A 14,485-nucleotide genomic window follows, 5' to 3' on the forward strand; every position below is an offset into this window, starting at 1 on the left:
CATTCACAGCACGGCCGTGCCGAACCTCCGCCACACCGAGTAAAGTTTGTTTGTTTGTTTATTTTTCAACGATTTCAAAAATCCCTCTCCTGGCGGCTGGCTAGTTAACGTAGCTAGCTATCCTACTTTCCGGCGTTCTCCGAAGTTTAAACAACCAATAAAACTCCACTTTGTAGAGTTTGTGTAAACCTGAACAAATAGAAATTGCATGCAGGTAGGTAGGCATCTATCCATCCAGCTCTTTGAGCCAATCACTTAGGAAATAATCTTGCTTTTGGGATTCTGATTGGCGATTTTGATATTCGTCACTTCCTACTGTCATCGTGGCTAAGCGGAAGACAACATTGGAGTTTCAGACAGCAGCCTGTTTGTCGGAAAGAATAAGCTATTTAATAGAAGAAGTAGAAAAAACAAGCTAATTATTATAGCTTTATTCTATACATTTTGATATATAACGCTTGGAGTGCTACTTTTAATCATGGTAAGTACTCAATAACACTGGTTTTGACAGTTGCTTATGTCAAAAAGTAGTTACTCTAACCACATCGCATTCGAATTTCACTAGCTAGCTAGCTAGCAATTTAACTCAAAGGAAAGATGCACTGTCACTGTGCGATTAAAGACAAAATGAATATCTACCTTGCTCAGCTACTTTACTTGTGAATCGTACCGCTTTAAAAAGTTATAGGGTGTCACTTGTCAGCTAGTTTTACAGTACGGCAGCTAGTTTTACAGTAGGCTAGCTAGTAACTATGAAGATGTTTGAAATGAAAGGTTGGTTTTTAAATAAATCAGGGTAAGTTAGGTACAGAAACCAGCTGGCTAACTGTATCAAAATATATTATTTTGACCTAACCTCACTGCCTTTTTGTTTTTCTAAATATCTGTCACAGTTTTCCTTCAACATGTTTGACCACCCGATCCCACGGGCTTTCCAAAACCGCTTCTCCACTCAATACCGCTGCTACTCTGTGTCCATGCTGGCGGGTCCCAACGACCGGTCAGATGTGGAGAAAGGAGGAAAAAGTAAGTAATCTATGTGATGGCTGTTCTATAAATTGTAGACATTCGAATACATCATAACTATACCAGGAATGTATGGAGTTTAACAGCTATGATTTGCCCCAGTTCCCCATACAAAAGTGAGTGTAGAGATTGCAGTTACCCTCATACTGTCAATGTATTATTTATTATCCTGCTCTAAGTGTTCTTCAGTGCTCATATCGCTGTAATATTTTCTCATTATAGTTATAATGCCGCCATCTGCACTTGACCAACTAAGTAAGTATACTCTTCCTACTTTATCCAGATTTAAACTCTGATCTACAAATGCCATTTACCCAACATATTGTATTTTTACCCTTCACTCTTTTCCCCCAAAGGCAGACTTAACATCACCTACCCCATGTTGTTCAAACTGACGAACAAGAACTCAGACAGAATGACACACTGTGGTGTCCTGGAGTTTGTAGCAGATGAGGGTATTTGTTACCTGCCACACTGGGTGAGGTTTTAATAAACATTCTCATAGCCCCTGGCATAAATCTGATGCCATATTTCAGTTTTCTATCAAAGGATGCTTTAAATTGGGGACATACAGTGTATGTTTATAAGTCACACACATTAAAATATTTGCTCACCTATAGCCAGCTCCTTGTGGTCATGACCCTTTGTGTGTAGTGTGTCTTTAGTGACATGGCTGTCTGTGTGTTTTCCCTGTAGATGATGCAGAATCTCCTGCTGGAGGAAGGAGGCCTGGTTCAGGTGGAGAGCGTTAATCTCATGGTGGCCACATACTCCAAGTTCCAGCCTCAGAGCCCAGACTTCCTGGATATCACTAACCCCAAAGCAGTGTATGTACAGTAATAGACATTTAATTACTTACCTCTGCACATTTAAGTGCCATTGAAAATAGACACAAACTACTCTGAAATTATTCTCACATTCTGCTTCTCTGTCTCATAGGTTGGAAAATGCCTTGAGAAACTTTGCCTGCTTAACCACAGGAGATGTTATCGCAATTAACTACAATGAAAAGGTAACTGTTTAAAGTTATTGGTATGATATGATGACTGGGTTACAAAGCAAAACTGTAATGGAATTTGACTTTCCAGCTAATTTGACTTTCCAGCTAATTTTAAGGTGTGGGATGCAGTTGTGCTTGAACTGTTATCTTTCTAACATCTGTTTTTCCTCTCTATACCTATTTCAGATCTATGAACTGCGAGTGATGGAGACTAAGCCAGACAAGGCAGTATCTATCATTGAATGTGATATGAATGTAAGATCCTCTGTACTATCTATCATAGCATAAATGGAGACACAACACTATAGCTTAGATTATGGTACCTAATAGCTCTACCTCACTCAGCCATACCTGTTGTTGTCTCTCAGGTGGACTTTGATGCTCCACTGGGTTACAAAGAACCAGAGAGACGTTACAAAGCACCAGAGGAGCCCAAAGTAAGAACCACACATGTTGAATATTTTACATTTACATTTACATTTGTCATTTAGCAGACGCTCTTATCCAGAGCGACTTACGTTAGTGAGTGCATACATTTTCATACTGGCCCCCGTGGGAATCGAACCCACAACCCTGGCGTTGCAAGCGCCATGCTCTACCAACTGAGCTACACGGGGCCTATATTTCTAATCTGGTCTCAGTGTTTATACTGTATGTTTTGATTAACTCTAATCACTCCTCACAACAGGAGGAGGAAGGAGACCCCAGCACTTGGACTGACATGGACATGAGATTCAGAGTGAGTTTTCTTATTTTTTTCTTACTTACTGCAGTTTGTACACATACTTTATGGTTCATGTTCACTTTCATTTATGTGTATCTCATGCACATTCATTTTCAACTTAACCCATTAATGAATCTATGAATACTTCTTCTCTCTATAGGCCTTCACTGGTTCAGGCAATCGTCTGGATGGCAAAAAGAAAGGCATTGAGCCTAGCCCCGTCCCCATCGATCCCAGTGACATTAAAAGGTTGGGAGCTATGACCAGTCTAAAAACAACCCCTAGCCCTTTCCCCATATCCTGTGACTTTTGTATTTGCAGATCAGAGCTGCATATCTCCCTGGATGCACATGTGACTAGGGTTGCAAAATTCCGTAACTTTCAAAGGGAATTTATAAAAAGTTCCTGGAATTTTGCACCCCTACATGTGACATGACATCAGCTCTGATCTTAACCTTTAACCCCTCCCTGTCCCCATACAGAGGGATTCCTAACTACGAGTACAAGGTTGGCAGGATCACCTTTATCAGAAACTCCAGGCCTCAGCCCAGGAAAACAACAGAGGATGTAAGTAAGATGGTCAAAGAAGGAAAATGTAATAAACTGCTCAATCCCTTTCCTACAAATACTGAATGACACACATAAAGGCCATATTTAGATGTGCCAAATTGTTATGCATTAAGCAGAAGCTGGTCTTATTTATTTTCAGGAGGATTCAGAATTCATCGCCTTCTCTGGTGAGGGACAGTCACTACGCAAGAAAGGTGGTAGAAAGCCTTGAGGCACTACAGTATTCAACTGCAGAGACTGACTGACTTACTGTACTCTACATACCCACACACCCAACATAAGAAACCAATAAAAGCAGGTAATGAAAAGAGCTGGGTTCATTTTTCTGTCCCTTAGCAGGAATCAGCAAGGTTTTACTTTCCTTTGATCATAATGTAATGGTCTTGTCCATGGTCAGCATGTTAAAAGCACTTATGAAAAAACTGAATGGTAGTTAGTCAGTGGAGGCTGCTGAGGGGAGAACGGCTCATAATAATGGCTGGAACGGAGCAAATGGAATGGCATCAAACCATGTGTTTGATGTATTTGATACCATTCAACTTGTTCCGTTCCAGCAATTACCGTCCTCCCCAATTTAGATGCCACCAACCTCCTGTGGTTAGAGTACAGGGTTGCTGGTTTGAGCCCAGCTAAAGCTAGCTAACCTTTCCTTTCGCTACAATATGATAAATATAAACATTTTTCTACCTTGTTTCCTCATAATGGGATTACCCTTGTTAATGTTGATGATGGATTGGGTTAGATTTTTCTTTGAATATGTATCCAATTAATTTGGAAACGCTGACATTGGAACCTGTTTTACTCTAACTTTGAGAGTGATGAGTGGTGGATAAGTGCCATTTCCTTTGTTTATTTATCAACTCTGAAATAAAGTACAGCGTTTTGAATAATGTGCACTCTGTATAAATCTCTGTTTATTTTTGCCTTTAAATAATTTGTGTGTGGAAAGATTCTAACATATTGGCTTGTGTGTTTCAGTAGGTATTGAAAAACCTACATATTGTAATTCATAAGTGTGTCAATAATAAAGCACAGTAAAGGGATAGAAGAATTTAAACAATAATGTGAATAATTGTAATTGTATAATTCTGCAAATCTCCGTTGTTCTCGAGTTCATTCATTACCGGAAGTGGGTGGATGGGACTCCTGCCTTTTCAGTTGTTCCACTAGTTACCACAGCCACAAAGTCACCGTAAAAAAATCATAAAAACAAAAATGCGCTTTTTGGTATTAATTTAGAGGTATGCATAAGGTTAGCACTGTGGTTAAGGTTAGGTTTAAAATAACATTTTAAGAAGAAGAATTATAGAAATAGTCGGGGTTTATGACTTTGTGGCTATGGTAACTAGTGACGACCTTTTCACCGTGCTTGATTGGCTGTTTACGTCCCCTTGTCAAAAGGCAAAACAACGGAGGTGATGGCAGATTCTGGAGCAATGTGGAGGGTAATGTACCACATTCATGTATTGTTTATGAAAACGTAAGGTCATCGTATTTCACTAAAGGGCCTAGTCACCAATGTAACTCATTTGTAGCTAACTAGCGTTACACGACTCGGTATGTGCTCTGCTGTACGAGGCTAATGTAAATGTTAGCTAGCAAGCTAAAACCACATTGAAAGGGACAGCATGAACTTGAGCAAAGGTTTTCTTCTCTCGCCAGATCCTCTGATTTGAGAGAATGTCGATTTTAGAACCAATTAGCCGTAGATTAGTTAGTATCTAGCAAATTGGCACTTTGATAGGTGTTGTTTAGTGGACGGTCAAGGCCTCACGATTGTGTGCACTTCTTCAACTCGGATTATGCTGGAACTGAACGCCAGCTAGTCTTTCAGTTATCAAATAGCAACACAGCCCTAACACAATGAAATGCTGCTCTCACATTCAGGAAATGTAGAACAATGCTCGAGGAATCGATTCCTACTGTACATTTATCATCCTATGTATACTGAACAAAAATATAAAAATGCAACAATTTCAAAGATTTTACTCAGTTACAGTTCATATAAGGAAATCAGTCAATTGAAATAAATAAATTAGGGCCGAATCTATGGATTTTACATGACTGGGAATACAGATACTTATTATTATTTTTTAAGGTAGGGGCGTGGAACAGAACCAGTCAGTATCTGGTGTGACCACCATTTGCCTCATGCAGTGTGACACATCTCCTTCGCATAGAGTTTCAGGCTGTTGAATGTTGTCCCACTCCTCTTCAATGGCTGTGCGAAATTGCTGGATCTTGGCGGAAACTGGAACACGCGGGCGATCTAGAGTATCCCAAACATGTTCTATGGGTGACGTGTCAGGTGAGTATGCAGGCCATGGAAGAACTGGGACACTTTTAGCTTCCAGGAATTGTGTAGAGATCCTTGCGACATGGGGCTGTGCATAATGCTGAAACATGAGGTGATGGCGGCGGATGAATGGCAGACAATGGGCCTCAGGATCTTGTCACGGTATCTCTGTGCATTGAAATTGCCATCGATAAAATGCAATTGTGTTTGTTGTCCATAGCTTATGCCTGCCCATACCATAACCCCACCGCCACCATGGGGCACTGTTCACAATGTTGACATCAGCAAACCGCTCGCCCAAACGACGCCATACACGTGGTCTGTGGTTGTGAGGCTGGTTGGACATACTGCCAAATTCTCTAAAATGACATTATAGGCAGCTTATGGTAGAGAAATGAACATTAAATTATCTGGCAACAGCTCCGGTGGACATTCCTGCAGTCAGCATGTCAATTGTACTGTCCCTCAACTTGAGAGATCTGACAGAGCTGCACATTTTAAAGTGGCCTTTTATTGTCCCCAGCACAAGGTGCACCTGTGTAATGATCATGGTGTTTAATCAGCTTCTTGAAATGCTACACCTGTCAGGTGGATGGATTATCTTGGCAAAGGAAAAATGCTCACTAACAGGGATGTAAACAAATTTGAGAGAAATAAGCTTTTTGTGCATATGGAACATTTCTGGGATCTTTTATTTCAGCTCATAAAACATGGGACCAACACATTACATGTTGTGTTTATATTTTTGTTCAGTGTAAATATGGCGGAAGTATTAAACTGGATCACGTCATATGCTTCCATGTCTATTTACCTGTAATATGTGACCGCCATAGCCGCCCCGGACCTGCGATGACTACTGGAGTGAATTCAGACACTGCAAAAGCCTGTGGAACCGTTTCCATAACTACTATGCCCATGGCACATCCCCCTCCTGCGGGCAGTGGAAAGAAGACTACTACTCATGTAGAGAGTGGGAGAAGAACCCAGGCCCAGAGACCAAGGTACAGTTTAGCACTCAATCATCACTTCTGCTGCGAGGGGAAATGGCCTAAGCAGCGTTGGAACAGCAATTCTGTATTTACAGGGAAACTGCCATCAAGGTCCAGAAATGTTGGCTACAGTTTGCTTCTGTACAGGGTACATTTGTAATATGACTCAATTGTGAAAGATCAACCAACCAACTCGGTCTGTTGTCTCTCTCTTATCCTGTCCCTACTACAGGATGCTTTACAGCAGAGTGAGAGGAACCGGGAGGCGGAGCAGAGGAAGTTCACCCCTGTGTGGGACCTGAGACGAGATCCGCCCAGAGATTGGCACATGCCCCTGCACCAGGGCAAGCCCCCAGATTCCCAGTCCTAACCATCCCCAGGGTCAACACTACCATGGCCCTAAACATGGGCAAACCAATGTCAATGTGGCATCTGAGATCTGTTTCGCTACATAAACTTAACCAAATCTTCTGGCTTCCCTCTCACTGTAGAGATTGTGGCTAGGGAGCCATGGTCCTGGGGGTTATTCACAGCAATCTATTGACAACATTGCAGCTAGAATTTTAAAGTACAAGCATTTTTTGGAACAAGTCATAATTGTTCATGGCAGAATGTATGTTCTACACAATGTATTCTATCTTGATATTCTTGAGCTTAACCAGCTGACTCTTACTGGTTCAGTTGAAACCATGTTTAGAAAGGTGTTTTAGTGCTGGGCTTGGTTGGGGGAAAGCCTGCTCTCTTGTAACAAAACCACTCTGGCATAGATTTTCTTTCCGGAGGTGTCCAATTCACTTCACTGGTATTAGGGCGGTGTTCTCTACTGCTACAAAGTTCTACTCCGATCAAAAACACAGTTATTGATAGTAATAAGGTGCTGTACATTCTTTCCATACATTATACAAATGAAAATGTGTGTGTATATACTTTATATGTGCGTATACTGGGAAATAATATTTTTGGGAACAGCTAAAAGAGATACTGGATTGGGAAAAGGGTAAGCGCACCATACAGTATTCGGTCCCGCACCAGTGTTCTGACTGTTTTTGTCTAGTCATTGTGTGGAAAGAGACTCAAAATAGTGAGAGCTTGTATGTTTCTCTACCTATTGCAATTGAGGCCAGTGTTTCTGTAACACCGTTACACAGGATCTTTGCCTTTATTATTTCACATACCTTATCTACAGTGTTACATAAAAATGCATTTCAAATAAAACTAATGTGAATCCTTTATTTCAACCCCTGGTATGTTTTCCTTACAGGCTGTATTTAATCCTATGAGATTTATGAATGTAACAATACAGCACACACACACTACAGAATGTGAATCACTTCATGAGTGTGAATTGTGAATCCATGATAGGGCAGTTGTCAATACAATGAATAGGTCATGGTCCTCTGGTCGGTAAGCGGTTGAATTACCTTACACTTTGAATGAGACATCCATCCACTATTGGTGCCCGGGCTGTTGTTCTGAGCAAGCTTTCATGTCTCATCTTCTTTCATGAACATCCCGTCAAATATTTAGTCTGTCCATTCAAATCATGTAAAAACATGGGGATGTAACAACCATGTCAACACGTGTTACACCCACAATGTTAATTAATATCCCTACCCTCTCACTGGGTGTAAACTTTGGTGGTGATGTATTTGCCCTCAGGTGCCTCATTCTGGGCCTTGTGTAGTTGGGTCCCTGGTGGTTGAAAGGGACAAGCAGGGGGTCTAGCCTCAGTGATGCCTGGTAGAGCTCCTCTGACTCCAGCCTCAGCTCCCCCAAAGCATCCCTCTGGGCCTCCACAGCCAGGCCTACTGCCTCCATCTCAACCCGGTGCTGGGTCTGCTCATAGCGGGGCAGGGTGGAAAGAAATTAAAATATGGCACAGGAACTGGGTATAACAAAATGTCTACAAAGAAGGTACTGTAAATGTCTGCTCACTGTTTTTTTTCTTCTAAATAAGGATCTTTAACAGGGCTGTGATAAAGTTACGACCAACATTGGCTTACAAGATCACATACCTGTTTGTAGCAGGACCACTCCTTCAGCAGTAGAGCCCGTCATTCACTCTCCTCACAGGGAAGGTGAGGAACAAAGCGCACCCTAGGGGAAATTAACAAATAGAGTAGGGACCTGTTCAGGTGTACATTAGGACAGAGCAATGCATTTGGATTGCACTAATAGTGTGATTATACTATAAGTATGAGTAACTCAACAGAACAATCGGTTAAGCACAGCGTCACACATATTGACAAAGTGTACTCAAATATTAAATTCAATCCATCAGCTGATTTAGTGCTGAAAATGGTGCCAGTCTTTCTATTACTATTGCTAGAGATCACCAGTGGCGACCCGTCATTCAGGGGAGGTGTTTTGCATGTTATTTTGGCATTAATATGTGTCACATATCAGTTTGCAAACAATGTAAAAAACAACAACAACAACATTGAGTTAATAAAGCCCCATACAAACATGGTCTCTTTTTTGCTTTCTTGAGTAAGGCAGCTCCAAAATGCAGGTGTTTCAGCCTAGCTCAGTGGTTTCTGTGGTGGTGGGGCAGCCAGCAGAAAATACGGAGAGTAGGTGTTAATGTTCACTAGTTGCGCCGTGATTGGCTCAGTATTCTGTCACTCATGGGGACACTACATCACTGCCAAGTCTAAGGGTAGAGATCGAAAATTCAAGCCCCTTGGGTGCTGCCATAGAGTTACATTAGACATGCCCATCCAAGAAGGCTCAAGGTCATTGGCCACAGATAAAATGACGTCAAATCACGTTATATCTAAAGTAGCTTTGATTGGACTGATCATGTCAACATCATACTTTCAAAATCTTAGCTAGCAGTCATCATCATGAATCAAGTCGACAATCTACTGGCAAATCCTTTTTAATCCTTGTCATATGAAGAGAATTAATGAAGAGAAATTATAGACAAAACGTATCGGTGCTCTTCGGCCATTGGACATAAACATTACACAACCAGTTGGAAATCGCAAATTCAACAATGAGTGGTTTGGAAGGAATCAGTGGCTAACTGCAAGCATTGCAAAGCAATCACTAACCTGCTAGTCAGTGGAGTGGCTGTGTGGTCCCAAATCTGGGATTAAGGGTTTATTTTCCAAGTTTAAAATGATAAACATTCAACATTGGCCATGCTGTCAATGAAGCATGATTTGTGCCGTGCACAAAACAACTGTTAACTCGGAACTGCAAAAACTTGACTTCAGTGAGTTCAGTCAACTGGGAACTCGGGGAAAAAACGAGCTCCAACTGGGAAAATACGTTTTGAACAGTCATACAACTCAGAATTGTAAATCCAAAACTCGGGCCTCTTTCTAGAGCTACGGCCTAAGGATCATTGACGTAATCATGATTCGATCTTGTTTTTTTCCAAGTTCCCAGTTGTCTTGAAAGCACCATACATCCAGAGAATGCCAGACTTTGATGAGAAAATTTGCCCACGAAGGACTGCAGCGCCACCTTCCTGTTCAAGTGAGCACAGCACAACAAGGTGAGTCCAAAAATGTATTGTATGCTGCTGCATAAATTATGTAATATGCCAGGGAGATATGTATACTGTAACTAAGAAAGTAATCATATGTGTATGTTGTGTAGTAAGCTGTTAGTAGCCCATGTGCCTCACCCTAATAATTTGGTCAATTTTCTCCTCTTAATTTTGCCTACTGTTCTGACTTGGTGGTGCACATGTAGCCTATAACCTGTTTTAGAGAAATGGAACCATCCAATATTGTAAGACCTTTCATGTCTGCTTATATGCCCCCTTTATTTATCCTATGGTTCTGACTTGGTGTACAGGGAGAACAACTGTAAGAACGGCCCATGTTCTGAATTCTGGTGCTGTGCATTTCAAAAGTGCTAAACAAAGTTATTTGACTACGTCCGTCCTAGCTCGCTCATTAATGTCTTAATCGAAATTACGGATTGCCTCTTATCAGCTTGTCGTCCCCTTATGACATAGTTAAGGATACTCCAATGTCGGACCACGGTCCGTGTCCGGACCCAGCAAAGGATCAATACGGACCGAACAGCACCAAACGATATCGAAGTCAGTAAATTAATTTCAGACAGCTTTCAAACATGACCCACCCGGCGCCGTTGCCCAAGTGCAGCGCAGCCTCTCTCTGTCTCTGGCAGGGGTGAAGAAACACCAGCTGGGGCCGCGTCCTATCCAATCGCGTGCATTTATGCACATTTGTCCCAAGAAGAGAGCCGCGTCTCATCCAACCGCATAAATATATGCAAATATCTTCGACAGTGAAAGACAGTGTTGGGACTGGGAGCAAGTAGACACACACGGAAATACGTCCATCGATAGACGTCGTGAATGTGAGGATGTCTTGTTCAAAGAAAATAAAACTTGATAGCGAAAATCGCATTTTCAAAGACGAGTGGACAGACAAGTACGCATTAATTCTCCCCGCAACAAGTTCAAAACCAATGTGCTTGATATGCTCAGAGTCCGTAGCGCTCGTGAAAAGTGCCAATGTGAAGCGCCACTATGACACAAAACAGTAATTTCAAGCAAACGAATCCCCAAAACACAGAGGTGAGAACGAGAAAAATAAATCAGCTCAAAGCCCAATATGCGAGGTCCACCAAAGTTCTTGTGCATTCCCTGACAGCCCAAGAACGTGCAATGGAGTGCTCACTGAGAATAGCTTGGGTTTTGGGGAAACGCAATAAGCCATTTACTGACGCAAAGCTGGTTAAAGAATGCATGAGTGAAGTTGCTGAGACATTGCTTGATGGTAAACAAAAAGATGAGCTGAAGGAAAATATCAAACAGATCCCAATGTCAGATTCCACAGCAATTTGGATAACTGAAATATTAGCTGAAGATGTGATTTCACAACTTGAGGCCATTCAGAATGCACCATGCATTTCTTTAGCTGTGGATGAATCAACAGATACCACCGATAATGCCCAGCTTATGGTTTATGTGCGATTTTATGACGAAACAAAAAAGGAATTCTGTGAGGACCTGTTGGTTTTAACAACTCTTGAAGCACACACACGAGGAGAGGACATTCATGAGGCCATCAAAGGGATGCTGACAAAAAGGGGAATAGATCTGAAGTCGGTGGTCTGCATCACCACAGATGGAGCTCCAGCCATGATAGGAAGAGGGAGGGGACTGGTTTCACGTTTGAAAGAGGACCACCTTGACCTGACATCTTACCATTGCACCATCCACCAATCTGTCCTGTGTGCCAGTCTGGGAGAAGTGTATGCTGAGGTCATGACAACAATGATGAAACTGAGAAACTTTTTGAGAGCATCATCATCCCTACAGCATCATCTGCTAAGAGGCTTTCTGACAGAGGTTAATGCCAGCTATGATGACTTACTACTGCACAACAATGTCAGATGGCTCAGCAAAGGCAGGGTTTTGGAGTGCTTTTGGGCCATTCGGGAGAAGATAAAATCTTTCCTATCAGAGCAAAAGAGTGAAAAGGCAACTTAGTTTACAGAGTTTTTGGAAGATGTGGAGAAAATGCAAACAGCTGCATTTTTGGCAGACATTATATCACATCTTAATGAGCTCAATGTTAAGCTGCAGGGACAGAACAACACAGTGTGTGATTTGATAACAGCAGTCCGGGCTTTCCATAGGAAATTGCAGATTATTAAGACTGATCTCCAGGGAGAACTTGTCCACTTCCCCAAACTTTTGGAGCAAACCAAGGGAGAGAAAGATGTGCCCCACCATGGTGATTTCATACAGAAGCTGATGGATAACTTCAAGGCTCGCTTTGATGACTTTGCTCTTGGAAGACAACTGCTGCTGTTCATACAGAACCCCTTCTTGGTCACAAATGTCAGAGTTTTCAGAGGAAGCAAAACAGACCTTCAGATGGGTAAATGTTGCATCACAAAATAGTAATAGCCTACTTACTACTACAGTACAGCCTGTACAATGCACATTTTCACAATCAAAATAAAGAAGTTGTTTGTAATTCATTAAAATGTATCTGATTGGTCTCATTTAATGTATTTAATAGTAGTCCTGAAAACATTTGATATAAAACCTTGTATCCCAAATCATAATATGGACAATGGTAAGTTTGTTACTATGCTGTACTAGAGCACCGATACATTAAAATATCTATTCTATCAGGACCTTTCCCACTTAGGAAATTTGTGTGACTGGACCTTCTCAAATTGCATTTGAATACCCCTGCCAAAGTTTGTACATCTCAATTGTCATTAGAAACCACATTTGTTTAAGCAAGTCAGCCCGAGTGGCGCAGTGGTCTAAGGCACTGCATCTCAGTGCTTGAGGCGTCACTACAGACCCCCTGGTTCGATTCCAGGCTGTATCACAACCGGCCGTGATTGGGAGTCCCATAGAGCGGCACACAATTGGCCCAGCGTCGTCCGGGTTTGGCCGGTGTAGGCCGTCATTGTAAATAAGAATTTGTTCTTAACTGACTTGCCTAGTTAAATAAAGGTACAATTAATATATATATATATATATATATATATATATATATATATATATATTCAGCTATGTTTTTAAAGGCAGTAAATGAGGCTGAATTAACTGTTTCACTGTCAGACAAGGCTCCGCTGATAGCCAAGTGTAGCAGTGGTAAGATGTTGGGACAGCTTTATGTAGGCCCTAACAGTTTGTGGGCACTGTTTGTCACAGTTATAGTGCAATTAATGTATTGTTTAGTGGTGTGTAGCGGCTTTGCTGGCATGCATCTCACATTTTTGTTTTGTTTGCCCCAGTAAGATTGACATGCTAAAATCGCCACTGGAGATCACTATGGTAAGCAGGGTTCAAACTAAGCCACTATTGGGGGTGAAGCAACAGTGAATATTCAACATTTATGGATGTGCCCAATAGTAGGGGGTGCCCACCATAGTATATCTGATGATGGTGCCCTGATTTTGTATGGGACTGTCAGCCACTCCATTAATTCAAGCACTAAAGGTGTGAGCCAGACCTGGCCTCATCCATGCATTTGGCAGAGGTTATGAAGTCTTCTATGGGAATGAGCTCAGTCTCTCTCACCATCTGCGCTCTACGAGGGTCCACTTTCTTCTTCTTCTTGGGCTCCGCCCTGTAAGAGCACACATAGGCAGAATGAGTGAGAGTTGAGCCTGTAATGCATTTATAACAAATGGTGCCTATAGCAAACAGCAAAGAGAGTAGACGACAGAAACTGAAGTGCACCAGAGAACAAACCCTTTGTAGACAACAAGGACCTTGTCTGACATGACCATTCACTCCCATCAAAGAGCTGTTCAGAATAGTAACTCAGAGGAAGGGGAGTACTAGTTAGCTAAATCTAGCCACTGTAACAGCACTGCAGTGAATACATAACTTAGCTAGCTAACTAACTGGCTCAGGTTTTAGCATACAATTGGACGACAAAATCATGCATCAACCACCATGAGAGAATGAAATACAAAATGTAGCTAAATGTTCAACTGCTGTAGCAACGTTAGCTTGCCTATGCTAACCAACATTGATAGCTATGCACACACTGCATGTTACAACTCACCTTGGCACTGCAGTCTGTCGGGACAATACCCTACACAGGGTACGCGATACAGCCAGAGACATGATTGCTATATTATTTGATTCGTGTTTAATCACGTCAAATAAAAGTTATCATTGCTGTCCCATTAACAGTCGCAGGACAGAAGTCCTGCTTGAAAATTGAGAGAATGACGTACATTCAGCTCGAGTTTCACATTGTCACTTTCGATCCCATTGTTTTAACGTTGATCTGGTTACGTCAGAGATATACAATTGGTAACATTATACACAGTTTTCAATTAGACATAGCGACATCACTGAATAAATATTATACCAGTAACCATTTAAAAATGTCATTGCAGTACCATCTGAA

At 41.7% G+C, this 14,485-nt stretch overlaps 2 protein-coding genes, 1 non-coding gene and 1 pseudogene across 4 annotated transcripts; 2 read left to right on the forward strand and 2 right to left on the reverse strand.

The window, feature by feature from the left end:
* Positions 1–31: 31 nt before the first annotated feature.
* LOC121584971 (ubiquitin recognition factor in ER-associated degradation protein 1) lies at positions 32–4,214 on the forward strand. 2 transcript variants are annotated; one of them, XM_041901252.2, is made up of 12 exons: positions 32–214; positions 894–1,026; positions 1,249–1,281; positions 1,383–1,504; positions 1,723–1,853; positions 1,966–2,038; positions 2,213–2,281; positions 2,395–2,463; positions 2,715–2,765; positions 2,911–2,999; positions 3,233–3,317; positions 3,460–4,214. In XM_041901252.2, exons 1-12 carry the CDS (start codon positions 209–211, stop codon positions 3,529–3,531), a joined length of 933 nt encoding a protein of 310 aa, XP_041757186.1. In that variant the 5' UTR covers positions 32–208; the 3' UTR covers positions 3,532–4,214. The 2 variants fall into 2 exon arrangements, with proteins under 2 accessions (XP_041757186.1, XP_041757187.1); XM_041901253.2 differs by lacking the exon at positions 32–214 and adding an exon at positions 313–481.
* On the reverse strand, positions 2,571–2,645 carry trnaa-ugc. Its single transcript has one exon. It is a non-coding gene; the product is annotated as a tRNA-Ala (tRNA).
* Positions 4,215–4,657: 443 nt separating the features above from the next.
* On the forward strand, positions 4,658–7,843 carry c16h22orf39 (chromosome 16 C22orf39 homolog). The gene is made up of 3 exons (XM_041901254.2): positions 4,658–4,765; positions 6,450–6,617; positions 6,838–7,843. The coding sequence occupies exons 1-3, from the start codon at positions 4,739–4,741 to the stop codon at positions 6,973–6,975; spliced, it is 333 nt and encodes a 110-aa protein (XP_041757188.1). The 5' UTR covers positions 4,658–4,738; the 3' UTR covers positions 6,976–7,843.
* LOC121584972 lies at positions 7,816–14,325 on the reverse strand (annotated as a pseudogene).
* Between the last annotated feature and the right edge of the window lie 160 nt (positions 14,326–14,485).

Source organism: Coregonus clupeaformis, chromosome 16 (genome assembly GCF_020615455.1).
Source record: "Coregonus clupeaformis isolate EN_2021a chromosome 16, ASM2061545v1, whole genome shotgun sequence".
NCBI classification, from domain to species: Eukaryota; Metazoa; Chordata; class Actinopteri; order Salmoniformes; family Salmonidae; genus Coregonus; species Coregonus clupeaformis.